General features: G+C 32.6%; 1 protein-coding gene across 3 annotated transcripts in view; it reads left to right on the top strand.

Moving 5' to 3' along the window:
* Window positions 1-14,038, top strand: part of LOC127083878 (MADS-box transcription factor 23) — a 105,001-nt gene that overhangs the window by 10,394 nt on the left and 80,569 nt on the right. Inside the window, exons 8-9 of one of the 3 annotated variants that reach the window (XM_051024252.1) lie at window positions 147-301; window positions 404-633. The exons of the other annotated variants lie outside the window; for them this stretch is intronic. Coding sequence (XP_050880209.1) covers window positions 147-301; window positions 404-422 — 174 coding nt within the window. The 3' untranslated portion in view covers window positions 423-633. Of the gene's footprint in view, window positions 1-146; window positions 302-403; window positions 634-14,038 lie in introns of those variants that run through there. 3 annotated transcript variants of the gene reach the window in all.

Below are 14,038 nucleotides of genomic sequence, written 5' to 3'. Positions count from 1 at the left end.
CACCGAACATGCAGCAATATTAAAGCTCTTGTGGGAGAGCTTTGTCGCATGATTCTACTCGGCTCGAGGGTTAACCTCTACCGTTACGCGTAGAGGATAGCCGATTTATAAAAGAAAAAAAACTAAATAGAAGATTTGGATATTAGGTTTATGAAGCAAGGAGTACAAATGAAGAAAATGTGGCATCGAATCTTTCATGCACTATCAGAAATGGATATGATTTACATGCGCCTATTAGTCTCCAGCTAAGCCAGCCACAGACTCAATACATTGAACCAGTCAGCAAAATCATGAAATTAGGGTATTTTCTCGAACTAATAATGTACCAATACCAAATATAGATCCGGTCTATGCTTTTTCTTTCTGATTTCTTTAGAAACTAAACACTTCAATTCTTCACCAGATTACAGCTGCATTCCTAACAAGCTGTCATGAACCAGTTCAAATATATAATCATGCTGCTATGCGGGGATCTGGTAGTTCAATAGCCACATTGTTCAATTCAACAGAATAGGGTATCGGACTGTATATCAAGAAACTTAAAATTGGTGTTAAAGATCAGACATAATGACTGCCTTTGTAAATTTTATGCAATAAGATATCAATGAATGTGCTTGGTATTATTTTATATAATTTCATCTTTCATGATCAATTAAATGGAATTTGGAGCACAACTTCATGTGCATTCCCATACCTTTAATATGTGATTGGCGAGAGAATGGAAACTGTGTAGCTTATACAGTCACAGTAATTATTCTATTACTGTCAAGTGATAAGCATGACTTATGATTCTTCAAAAGGAGTTATACATAATAATTGCCAACGATAATGAGGGAGCAGATACTTTATTAGACATCCCTATATTACACTCGATAAATCTTGTATTTATCATGCTCAGACAATGCAATCTAATTATCCACAATCATCAACTATGAAGAGCTAGAATTCTTTTTTTTGTTGATATAATTCAAATTGTAGGTTAATTCCAAATTAATTCAAATTAATTAGAATTAGGATTTGTTAGGTTATATATATATATATATATATATATATATATATATATATATATATATATATATATATATATATATATATATATATATATATATATATATATATATATATATATATATATATATATATATATATATATATATATATATATATATATATATATATATAATTGTAATTCAATCACACAATTTTCAATAATAACAATTTATTAGTCATACCGTTTTCAATAATAACAACTCATCTATTATTTTTCATTATCTCTCATTCCTTCTCTCACTCAAAGTGTTTCACCCACTAACAAATTGATATCTAGACCTTCTGGTTCGTGTTTTCAAGAACTTCATGTTGGTGGTTGTGCTTCCAGAGATCGTGAATCGCAATTGCTGCAGAGATGAATGGTACCAGTGACATTCCGAATTCTCTTACAGTTCTTGACGGCAAAAATTGGAACCGATGGAGTAAGGAGATGAAGTCAATATTGTTCGATTTTCATAAAACCCCTAGAAGTGGTCAGCAGTGGCATCCTTGAGTTTGCTGACAATGCAAGTTGTGCTCAGGAGTCATTCATAAGGATGTGAAGAAGAAAGATTGTAAGGATGCGTATTGTATTCAATCTGCAGTAGATGCGACGAAGTTTGATCGGATTTCTCATGTTGAATCGGCGAAAAAAGCATGAAATATTTTTGTCAAATATTACGAAGGAGGTGAGAATGTTAAAAACGTCAAATTGCAGATGTTGCGAAGGTAGTATGAATTATTGCAGATGGAAGAAGAAGAAGAAGAAAATATTGCAAACTATGTCTCAAAGGTGCAGAATCTTGTCCATCTCATAAAAGGTTTTGGTGAAAGCCTAACTGATAAGATGATAGTTGATAAGTTAATGCGTACATTGACCTCTCATTTTGATCATGTTATCGTAGCCATTCAAGAATCCAACAATCTTGAAACCATGAAACTGGAAGATTTGGTTGGTTCGTTGGAGGCACATGAGATGAGGATTGTCGAAAGGAAAGGTGTTCAAGATTCGATACAAGCACTACATGCTCAGACATGAAAGAAACATGATGGTTCCATCAAGTTCGAAGGAAAAGGAGACAAGACTTAGAGTAAGAAGTCTTGGTCAAACTCTCAAAAGCATAAGGTCGATGATAAGGCTTATGAATCTTCTAAAAGAGGAAAAGGAAACTTTTTTTAGAAACACAAAGAAGAGAAAAAAAAGTGTGTAGTGCTATAAATGTGAAAAGTTGGGTCACTTGACCAAGAATTTTTGGTATAGAAAAGACAAGGGAGCGACAAAAGACAATGAGGAAGGAGCAAACATTGCACGCCATGATTCATATGATTACGAAGATATGGTGGTTATGGCTATAGTTGCAGATGACCATGTCGACTCTAAAATCTGGTTCCTCGACACAGGTTGCTCAAATCACATGACTGGTAGGAAAGTATGGTTGACAGATTTTGACGAGTTGAAGAAGAGTAAGGTCAAACTTACAGATAATAGCTTGTTGCAAGAAAAAGGTATTAGCAACATAGTTATTCAAAGGAACAATGAGCAAAAGCTATTATAAAAGATGTACTCTATGTACATGGAATGAAGTGTAACCTGCTAAGTGTTGGACAAATGGTCGAAAAAGGTTTCTCAATGTTTATGAAAGATATAGTCGTGGAACTGTTCGACATCAACAATAGTTTGGTCTTAAAATCTCCTATGTCGAAGAATAGGATATTTAAGACCATGATCAATTCGACTGAGGAACAATGCCTCAAAACTGTTGTCGACCACAAGAATAGTTGACTGTGGAATTTGAGGTTTGGCCACTTGAATCTTAGGTCACCCAATAAGTTGATTACTTAAGATAAGGTAACTGGTATACCAAGTCTTGAGATGCCCGAAAAACTCTTTGGAGGTTGCTTAGTAGGGAAGCAGTTCATAATGCCTTTTGTTTCGACTATGCCAATAAGGTCCTCTTGTATACTAAAAGTAGCATATTTAGATATATTGGACCCGTTTGAAGATCATACCATTGGTGGAAGTAGGTATTTTGTCTCATTTGTTGATGAGTACAGTCGAAAGCTTTGGATCTATGTGATCAGGCGCAAAGATGAAGTATTTTCAATCTTTAAGAGATTCAAAATGCTTATAAAAAACCAGAGTGAAAGAAAATCAAGGTTCTGTGAAGGGGTGAAGGTGGCGAATACACTTCCAAAATGTTTGAAGAGTTCTATGCAGAACATGGTATCGATAACGAGGTACCTTGTCCTTACACGCCTCAACATAATGGAATATAAGAAAGAAGAAAAATGACCATATTGGATATGACGACATGCATGTTGAAGCAAAATAATTTTCTAAAATCCTTATGGGGTGAACCTGTCATCACAACTATTTGTATTCCAAACAGGTGCCCTACGAAGAAGCTGAAGAACAAGGGTCTTGAAGAAGTGTGGGTTATTCAAAAAACTAGAGCATGCAGGTTATTCAATTCAATCAATGAGAAGATCGTAATAAGTCAACATATCGTGATTGATGAAAATTCTGCATGGGATTGGAATTTTGGCGATGGAATTAACAAGCCTTTGATGAGTTAAGGCGTCGAAGAAGAAACTGATGAATTTGAAGCAGTTACTAATATTTCAGACACAATCAGAGTTGAAAAGGGTGTGGCTAACACAAGCCAAATACCTCAAAGAACCATAGTACTCCCAACAAGGCTTCAAGACTTTGAAGTGGTTGGTGATGGTGAAGTCACACTAGATGGAGATTTGGTTCATTTCCCTCTACTTGCAGGTTTTGAACCAATCAACTATAGTGAGGCCTTCAAAGATAAATAATGGTAAGAAGTTATGGTCAAAGAGTTACAAGCGATCAAAATAAAAATTACATGGGTGCTAGTCGAATTTCCAGCATACACAAAAGTTATCAAAGTGAGTAGGTGTTCAAACTGAAACACAATCCTAATGGGTCGATTAAAAGACATAAGGAAATATTATTAGCTCGAGGATTTCTTCAAAGATCGGGAATCGACTACTCTAAAGTATATGCACCAGTAGCAAGATTGGAGACTATCTAATTAGTGGTAGCCTTGGCATGCAAACAAGGTTGGTCGATATTTCACTTAGATGTGTAATCAGCATTTTTGAATGGTTCCCTAGATGAAGTCGTGTATGTCACATAACCTCTTGGGTTTTTGATACTGGAGGAAGCAAGGAAAGTGTACAAGTTGCACAAACCCTTTATGGTCTCAAGAAGACACTTAGGGCATGGAACCAGAAGATCGACTCATACTTGGTTGAATTGGGATTCATCAAATGCAAGTTTGTGTATGGTGTTTATGTTCAGTTTGTGGAAAAAAATATATAAAAATCATCTACTTATATGTCGATGACCGTCTAGTAACGAGAAATATCATGGAGAACTTGTCGAAGTTCAAAGAGCTGATGTTGAATCTTGGAAAATTGTCTTATTTCCTTGGCATAGAATTTCAAATGTCGGAGCAAGGTATCGTGCTACATCAAAGAAAATATGTCAAAGAAATAATCAAGATATTCATGATGGAAGACTCGAATCCTGCATCCTCACATGTCGAATCAAATCTGAAACTGGAGAAATATAGAGAGGAGGAAAAGGTCGACACTATTTTGTTCAAACAAATTGTAGGATCTTTGAGTTATGTATGCAATAGCATACCTGATATAGGTTTCTCATTCGAATTAATGAACAAATACATGGACGAACCAAAGGTAGTTGGTTTACTCACTAATTCGATATTTCTCATTTTCTATGTTTCAGAGTTATTCAGTTCGAGAATAAAAACGAGAAATTAACGTAGTTGGTTTCAATTACTAAAGATTATTAGATCTTCTTTCAACTCTCACATTTCATACTTGTTGATGAACTGTGCATTAATCAAATTTATAATATGTTAAAGTATTACGACGAATTAATACGACCACTACACTCAATTCTTTGGTGTACAACTCATTAATCTACACAATAATTCAATAATTCCTTAGCCGAATTCAGAGTTAAATTAGGCGTTTTATGTTCGTTAATTCAAAATCCACAATTTATAATGACCTATTCCTAGTTAATTACTAAGTTGAATAATTGCCCTAAATCGGATCGATAGACTAACGGTCAGAAATCCTTACTCATTTGATATCAACTCAAGCATTTTTCAATACATAAAAGCATTAAGATCAAGAATAATTAGATGATAATAATAACATAAAAAATAATTCAATTAACATCAAACAGACATATGATCCAACAAGTATAAGAAGGTTTCTCTAAAAAGACCTAATTTAATGAAGGCAAAATACCCTTTTTGGTCCTTTAACTTTACCTATAGGTCCATTTTGGTCCCTTAATTTTAAAAGTGATCAATTTGATCCTTTAATTGTTCAAACAACGTTACATAAGTTATTTCCCTCTATTTTGCTCAAACGACGTTTACTTATGTATGTGTGGCAGTTGAGTTGACAATTAACAGTCATTTTCATCAGCAAGGTCACCAAAATTTCAAAAAAAAAACTCCAAAATTTTTCCTTTAGCAAGAATCGAACCGCGTTTATTTATATACGCGTGGCAGCTGAGTTGGCAATTAACAGTCATCTTCATCAGCAACGTCACCAAAATTCCAAAAAAAAACTCCAAATTTTTTCTTTTAGCAAGAATCGAACCGCGTTTATTTATGTACGCGTGGCAGCTGAGTTGGCAATTAAAGTCATCTTCATCAACAAGGTCACCGAAATTCCAACAAAAAAAAACTCCAAAATTTTGTTTATTTTCACCAGATGACTAAAGATCAACAAATTCCAAACTTTTGAAAATAAAATAGGCATAGTTTAGATCGACTATGATTAGTTTATGTTCATCAACTTGGATATAAGGGGATATATTGTGTTATAATCCAAGTTGTAGCACAAACCCAAATTAGTTAGAATTAGGATTTGTTATGTTAGAGATATATTGTTATGTTTGTTTATTTTACCAATAAAATATATATTAACAAACCATGCAAACCATATATGCAATTTCTGGATGCCTCAGCCAATGAAGGTTCTATCTGTTATGCTTACGTTCTCCCTCAATGCAGGCAGTTTTGACTGAAAGTAGTTTTTATCTGGCTGTTGTGCTGGTATTCTCCATCTACTCAATGCCTAGAGCTATGTTGGTGTAAGCCCTAGAGGCCAATACTTTTGGTACTTGTATCGAATTATTTATTAATAATAAAAGGTTTTTTCTTTATTACGTTTGTTTAATAAAGTCCCTAGAATAGCTAGTCTGTTTAATGTATCAAGTATGACTTAATCATGAGATCACATTAAACATAAGGACACTATTCTTAAAGCATCCGTAGTCGAGCTTTAGTGTGAAGTGGGATAACATTAAAGCATTAAGACTATTATGTTTGTAGACTGATGATCACATCTCATGGATCATGGATAAAGAGTTATCAAGTCTTAAACATAGGTATGAATATTAGGAGTAATATTTATACCGGATTGACCCGCTATGAGAATACTATATAGAAAGTTATGCAAAGTGTCATAAGTTATTCTCATGGTGATAATGGTGTATACCACTCTTCGACCTGAAACCACTATGGATCCTAGATGTGGAGTCGAGTGCTTTATTGCTGATCCAACGTTGTCCGTAACTGGATAACCATAAAGACAGTTGATGGGTACTCCACGAAGCATGCTGAGGGACATGAGTGACCTAGATGGAATTTGCCCATCCTGCATAACAGGATAAATGTCTATGGGCCCAATATTGAACTGGACAAGGATGCCACGGTCTATGCCTTGTGTTCAATATAGACATAAGGGCAAAAGGGTAATTATACACATAAGTATTATCACAGAAGGTTTTGTCAGATCACATGACATTTTCGTGTCTTGGGTAGCAGTGATGTGTTGCTAGATACCGCTCACTGTTTATTATGTTAAATGCGTGATTTAATATAATTGCCAACGTCACGAAAACCTACAGGGTCACACACAAAGGACAGATTGATGATAGATAGAGTAACTAAGGAATACCGTAAGGTACGGTGCCCTTAAGTGAATTATAGAACATCGTAAGGTACGGTGTACTTAAGTAGAATACGAAATATGGTAAGGTACCATGGGCTTAAGTGATTTTGGGCATATTATAAGATATGGGCCAAAATACACTTAAGTGGGCTTTTTAGCTTGAAGCCCACACAAGTGATTCTATAAATAGAACCCTTGTGCAGAAGCATTCATTGCGATTGCATTATTTTCGTTTTCTCTCTCTCTCTCTCTCTCTCTCTCTCTCTCTCTCTCACTCACTCAAATCCTTCATTCGTACCAGCTAGCACTGAGATTGAAGGAATCCGTTTGTGTGGACTGAGTAGAGACGTTGTCATCGTTCAACATTCGTGATCGCTCTGTGGATCTGCATCAAAGGTTTTGATCGTCACAAGAGATCTGCACCAAAGGTTTCAATCGTCAGAAGAGGTAAATATTCTATCACTGATCATGACCATTCGTAAGGATCTCTAAAGGAGAAAATTTTAATTTCCGCTGTGTTTTGGACCGCAATTCTCCTTCAAGCTAAACTTTATTTAATCTGTATCGAGATTAATCACTAGAAACAATTAAGTTTCATTTTTAATTTATTAGTTTCAAACACATATTTAACTTTAAGCATTCCAATTTTTTAGTCTCTATGAACTTTAACATAGATGCAGACCACTAAGACGTAAGTACTTAAGTATTCGAGACTAGGGTTTAGGCATGAGCGCATACCATTATGCCATCTCCAAGGTCTCAAGCACCAAGATTGCCCAAATGATGAGCAAGTGTCACAGGCCTCATGCAGAACCAAGTTTTTGTCATTCACAAGCTTTGAATCTATGATGTTTGTGAGAATGAATGCATGATGCACATGAATTAAGCATGAATGTGTACAAGTGATTCTCAAGTCATAGGTTGAGTGAAAAGATGAAAAGGAGATGACAAATTTTGGGGTACGACAATGTCATGGCGAGCGCCACAATGAACGCCATGAGTACAAACTTGATATTTTCTCTATTTTTCGTCATTTTCGTCTCGATTTCTCGCATGGATGCTCCTACCTGACAAATACCCGAAACAAATACAATATACCAGCATAACATTATAAAAAGGAGAAAAAATATGTTACAAGTTTTTGGAGTGGCCTATTTTTGTTTCAAAATTACCCTTTATCTTTTTTATAACTAACTTAAGTGATTAGTATCTTTTGTTGGTTACCAATTGATAAACTAACTTCCATCTCCCACAAAAAAATATATAATATCTATAACTTCCATTATCTGTTGAAGGATGACACAAGTTAAAAATCCTCTTCTATTTTTCTTTTTTAATTTCATCTTTTTCTCAATCAACATACTTTTTTTTTTAAAACTTTTTTCATTCTATTATATTTCTATCTTACTTTTGATTTTCTATTGTAACTTTCTAATATGCAGTTTTTTTACTTCCAATATAGTTTATTTTAATAACCTCTCACCACATTTTTAAAATTGACAATAGTTTCTTTTGGTAACGATAATGACAATTTTTTTCATATGATCATATATAGTTGCTCTTAAAAAATGATTATTTTTTTTAAACTTCACATAAAAGATTTAAAATAATTGAAAAACTCAAACATAAAGATAAGTTTATTTTGCTTTTCTCCATTATCATAAAAATATAAGTTTATATTGGATATGATTTTCTTTTCCTAATTACAATTTAAAATAAAGCAATAAAACCTATATCATACAAATTATAAAACGGAAGAAAATGAGAGAGAGTGTTCTGATTTTGATTATGGTTGACCTTCCTATTAAGCAACAATGTCACTTTATATCTCTCTTTTAAAATTTATGTTTATTTGCTTAATAAACTGTGGGAAACATTTTTTTCTTTAAAGTTGATTTTAAGGAGGAAAGTTGAGAAATTTGGGAAATGATTTATCTATAATTGATAAGTGAGTTAGCACTGAACTTTTACTTTCACCATTTAAGTTTTTTTTTTCTGTCTTTCTAATTATTATATTTCATTTTACTTGACCATAATTGTTATTAAAATATATGGAATTATTAGTTAAAATTTATGTTTTATACTAAAGTTATGTTGTTATATGAGAAACTGATTTTTACCTTTATGTGTTGTTTTATTGCACATGAACATATAAATAACTTTTTGAGATAAAAAGAGAAGGAGATGAAAAAAAGAGAAGGAAAAGAGAGAAGATTTTGGATTTTTAGTGGCATCAACATGGAAGCTATTATCAAGAGAAATGTAGAATATGACTGCCAACCCCCAACACATTGATATTAGCCGGAGAGATCTTTCATGTTGGTGGCATTAATGACCGTACGATATATTTTTTTCTCAATTTCTCACAATGTTAACACAAAGATGCCAATGTTTTCACATTGATCAAATTTAACATTAGTATGATGATCAAGAAGAAACAAACTCATTATAATGATAGCGACAGATAAGCCCATGTTTTCTTTTTTCTTTTTATTTGAGATTCAGTGTAATGATCAACTATTGCATATTCTCATTGATGATTTATTTGTTTGTATTATATGATATTTTTAAATCTATGTTCACAATTTTCTTCTTTAAGTTCTACCATTAATTGTTTTAAAGAACAAATATAACATGCCTATAATTACCAAATTTGCTAAAATATATAGTCTATTATTTCATTAAGTTTGTTGATTCAATTTATTTTACATTATTATATTTCTGATTTTTACGGCATATAGTATTACATAATAGATGATTAATGATTACTATTTGTCATTTTAATGACATTTATCTTGAGATATTTTTTCTACTACAAATCCTTCTATCTATATTTGACTCTGATTCATACAATTTCCAATCTTTCTTTTCTATTTAGTTAAAAATCGAAATAGATTTATGGACAAAAAATTGTTTTACATGTGTGCATACTAAAAAGGCGGAGAAAGATTATAAATTAAGATAAATAATATGAGAGATATGATGCTAAGAATTTTAAAACAATTTAGAATTTAACCACTTAGAAGTATAATATGATTTTTAATTATTATAATATGCCATTTGCATTATTAAATTGATTCCTAGAATTTAACACTGAAGTATTTCAGAGAACCTATGACATCTTACTTTAAATTCTAATAAATTCTAATTAGTGTATCTATAACTATCTATAATGGGGATATGATATTTTGAAGTGACCTATTTTCATTCCAATTATATATTTATTACAACCAACCCATTATTCATGGATTACTGTTACTAATCAAAATATTCAACTTCCTCATTTAATTTAATTAAAACAAATAGTATTATCATGAGTGCCATACACAACACACTCATCAAAAATAAAATAAAAATAAAAAATTTAGAGAGAGAATGAAAGGGAAAAAGAAGAAAAAAATGCATGTTCTTAGTATTGGATTTAGTGATTCAGAAGTTTATTACCGTCTTTCAAAAATTTAATGCAGACTTCCCAATTGACACAAGTAGGATCGAGCAAGACGTGGGGCGTAGAAGTTTATTTGATCATTTCTTATTTTGACATGCTTTTCGAGATATGGTGGTGCATAAGATGAGATTTTCGAGATATGATGGTGCTGAAGATGATAGATTATGGATTTGTTGACTATCAAGTATTTTTCTTATAGCGTTGATTATGTACTACTTCTTATTTTCATGATTATCAAAAAATTATATGCAAATACTTTCTTTTTTTAATCATGTTTCATAGATTTATTGGCCAGAAAAAATTAGAAAATAAAAATAGATATTCAAATGAAAATAGGGAGAAATTTAATAATATAAAAGATAAAATTGGTTGGAAAAGATAGGAATATTTATTTATTTATTTATATATAATTAAGATGATAAATATTCACTTTCAATATGTTATAGTAAATCATTACTTAAATATGAGAGAGAGAGAGAGAGAGAGAGAGAGAGAGAGAGAGAGAGAGAGAGAGAGAGAGAGAGAGAGAGAGAGAGAGGTGTTCCGCCTTTTTTTAAGTTGATTTCTCAAATTTAAGTCATAATTTACTAAAACATGTTGAAAGTGAATATATATCATCTTAATTTTATTTTTATGAAATGTGTCAAAGTAATATTCTTTTTAACATGACATATGTGAAAAACATCATAAAAGATATACACACGTAAGCGCAATAAAAAAGAGGACAGACGGACACGGGAGAAAAAACAAAAACTCAGTGTAGCGCAATAAGGAGACTTGAAAATGGTCACAGGCTTATATTAGATTTTCTTGATCCCACATTGCTTAGCTGAGATATATTTTGAATGTATTCTTTGATGATATGACATTTCTTCATGTATTTGTAGTTTTTTAAATCTCAAGAGCGCATTAATAAAAAGGTGTATGAAGAATTGATTTGAATCTTTATAAGGTGAAAAAAGCTATATTACACTACTTACTATTAATTTTACTATCTTTTTCTCTTAAAAAAAAATTCTAATTTGAGAGTCTTACATTTTTTGTTTACTATGGAAAATAATTGCAATGAAAAAGAAAATACTTCGAATAAAGATTTCATGTTCGGTATTCCTTTTAAAGAACTTCATTGATTACACAATACCAATAGTACTTTGGCTTATAGGTATGTACCTTACCATCCATGTCAGTCTTCCTTTTGAAGACCCACTTGCATCCTATAGGGTTAACTCCTATAGGAGGCTCTACCAAGGTCCAAACTTGGTTTGTGTACATGGAATCCATTTCAGATTTCATGGCTTCTAGCCATTTCTCAGACTCTGGACCAGTTATGGCCTCTTGGTAGGTCACAAGCTCATCTTGATCCATGAGTAATATATCACCTTGATCAGTTATGAGATATCCATATCTCTCAGGTAGGTGATGTATCCTACTTGACCTACGATGGTTATCAAAAATAGATGGTAGATACACTAATTTGGATGAGAGCACTTAATGGATGCTTAAATAATCTATTTTCATTCCTTTTTTAATACTAATCATAATTTTACCATTTCCGACTCTTATGAGATGAATAAATGAAAGCCATAATACGCGTGAATTCCCTCTTCCTCTCTCTCTCTCCCTCCCTACCTCTTCCTATCCCTTTCCCCTTATTCTTTTTCAGACTCTGGACCAGTTATGGCCTCTTGGTAGGTCACAGGCTCATCTTGATCCATGAGTAATACATCATCTTGATCAGTTATGAGATATCCATATCTCTCAGGTAGGTGATGTATCCTGCTTGACCTAGGGAAGGAAAATTGAAAGGAGAAGATGGTGGATACACAAAAAATGTAGTCTACAAACAAATTCTTTTATCGCACCCGCAAATATTTATGAAGTACATTAAAAAAATTCTCGCACATTGATTCCCATTTTGGTAGACATCTAGGTAGATAACCCTAGAACATGGTAAAATCTTTCAATATTAAAAGAAAAACATACATTTATTTTTCTCTGCTGTGCGCATTAAAAAAAGCGGACAGACGGGCACGGGAGTGCCCGTCTGAACCTCGATGCTACACTATGTTAAGTTCAAACTTTGTGGATGCTTCTTTTTTAGAATTAGTGTTAAGAATGAATTTGTCACAACTTTCAGTAGCTTACCATTTGTGAAAAATCGTAGACAAATGTTATCATATCTTCTTTCATAGCACTCGATGAAGTTGAAATTGAATCAGTTCAAGCATAAACTTTTTTCGTTGTCAACAACTTCATTTATCTCTTCTTTCAAGAAGGTTTCATGAGAAAAACATCGTCATATTGAGAAATTTGTTTGAGATATACTCTCTTAAGTAAGGGTATGTTGTGCAACCATACAAAATATTTCCAACTTTAGGTTCAACCATACATAATTCCACTTACACCAGCAGATGGAGAATGGAAATTATGAAAGTGAGACAAAGTGTAATTAATTATTACTTGTCAACTATTTTGTATTGGCCAATTCCATAACCCTTCATATGTATTATTTGCTTTGCTTATTTACCAACATGCATATTATTCCATGATTTGTTGTATTATTTACTTCACTTCATTTAACACTTACAGATAAAAGAATAGTAAGAAAGTAGTGTTAAAGCAATATCAATATTTTCCAAAATATTCTTCAGGACAACTTTATAGTCATTAAAATATAGTTATATGTATTTCACCCCCTTAAACTCATCCACCTTCTTTCTTCAACGCTACAATTTGATTGGATCTTCTACTACTCTTTGTAAGGAATTATAACATACAGAGTAATTAATTTTTGGGGTGACCTATTTTGAGGGAACTATAAACGTTATCATATTTTCTTTCAAAATGTATAAGGAATTGGAATCTGAGATGGATGACAATGTTGAGGAGATAAGCTTCACTTAGTGGATGTCAATTGTTTGATTTTTGACTTCGGTGAATGAGTCAACATTTTATAAATTTTTGGTGAGCTTTTTAATGAGTATATGCGACATCAGTGTCACATGTATGTCAAATGGACATTGAATTTGAATTTGACTAACAGATCCAACAGAAAGGACTAATATGATGTTGTTTGAAAAGATAAAGAATCACATCAGAGCTTTTATAAATTAAAGGATCAAAATGGACCCCGAGAAAAAAATGATCAAAAAAAGTGTTTTTCTTTAATGAATTTAGCTAAGCATAGTGATTATCACAATTATCAAGAGTTTATATGGAGAGAACATGAAAATCAAGGAATATTAAGGTCTTCAATGGCTTCCAAAACCCTCAAAATCGTCACTTGGGTACTCTTAACTGTCACTATCTTTATCCAATCTTAAACCCTAAAAAAGTAGCCAACACTCTCTATTTAAAGCTGGAAAGCGTGTCAGAAATCGTTGCATCATCACGCTACGATGGGAAGCATTGTGCCATGATGAGCCTTTCATCTCACCAAATTGGAATGCATCACGTTCGCGTGAAACCAGAGGCCAACGTTGCTTTTTTTTCTTCACTTTTTCTTCAGAATTCTTCAAATCCTAACCCTTC

Source organism: Lathyrus oleraceus, chromosome 1 (assembly GCF_024323335.1).
Source record: "Lathyrus oleraceus cultivar Zhongwan6 chromosome 1, CAAS_Psat_ZW6_1.0, whole genome shotgun sequence".
Lineage (NCBI taxonomy): Eukaryota > Viridiplantae > Streptophyta > Magnoliopsida > Fabales > Fabaceae > Lathyrus > Lathyrus oleraceus.
The sequence above is the reverse complement of the archived record's forward strand: the minus strand, read 5'-3'. Positions and strand labels throughout refer to the sequence as shown.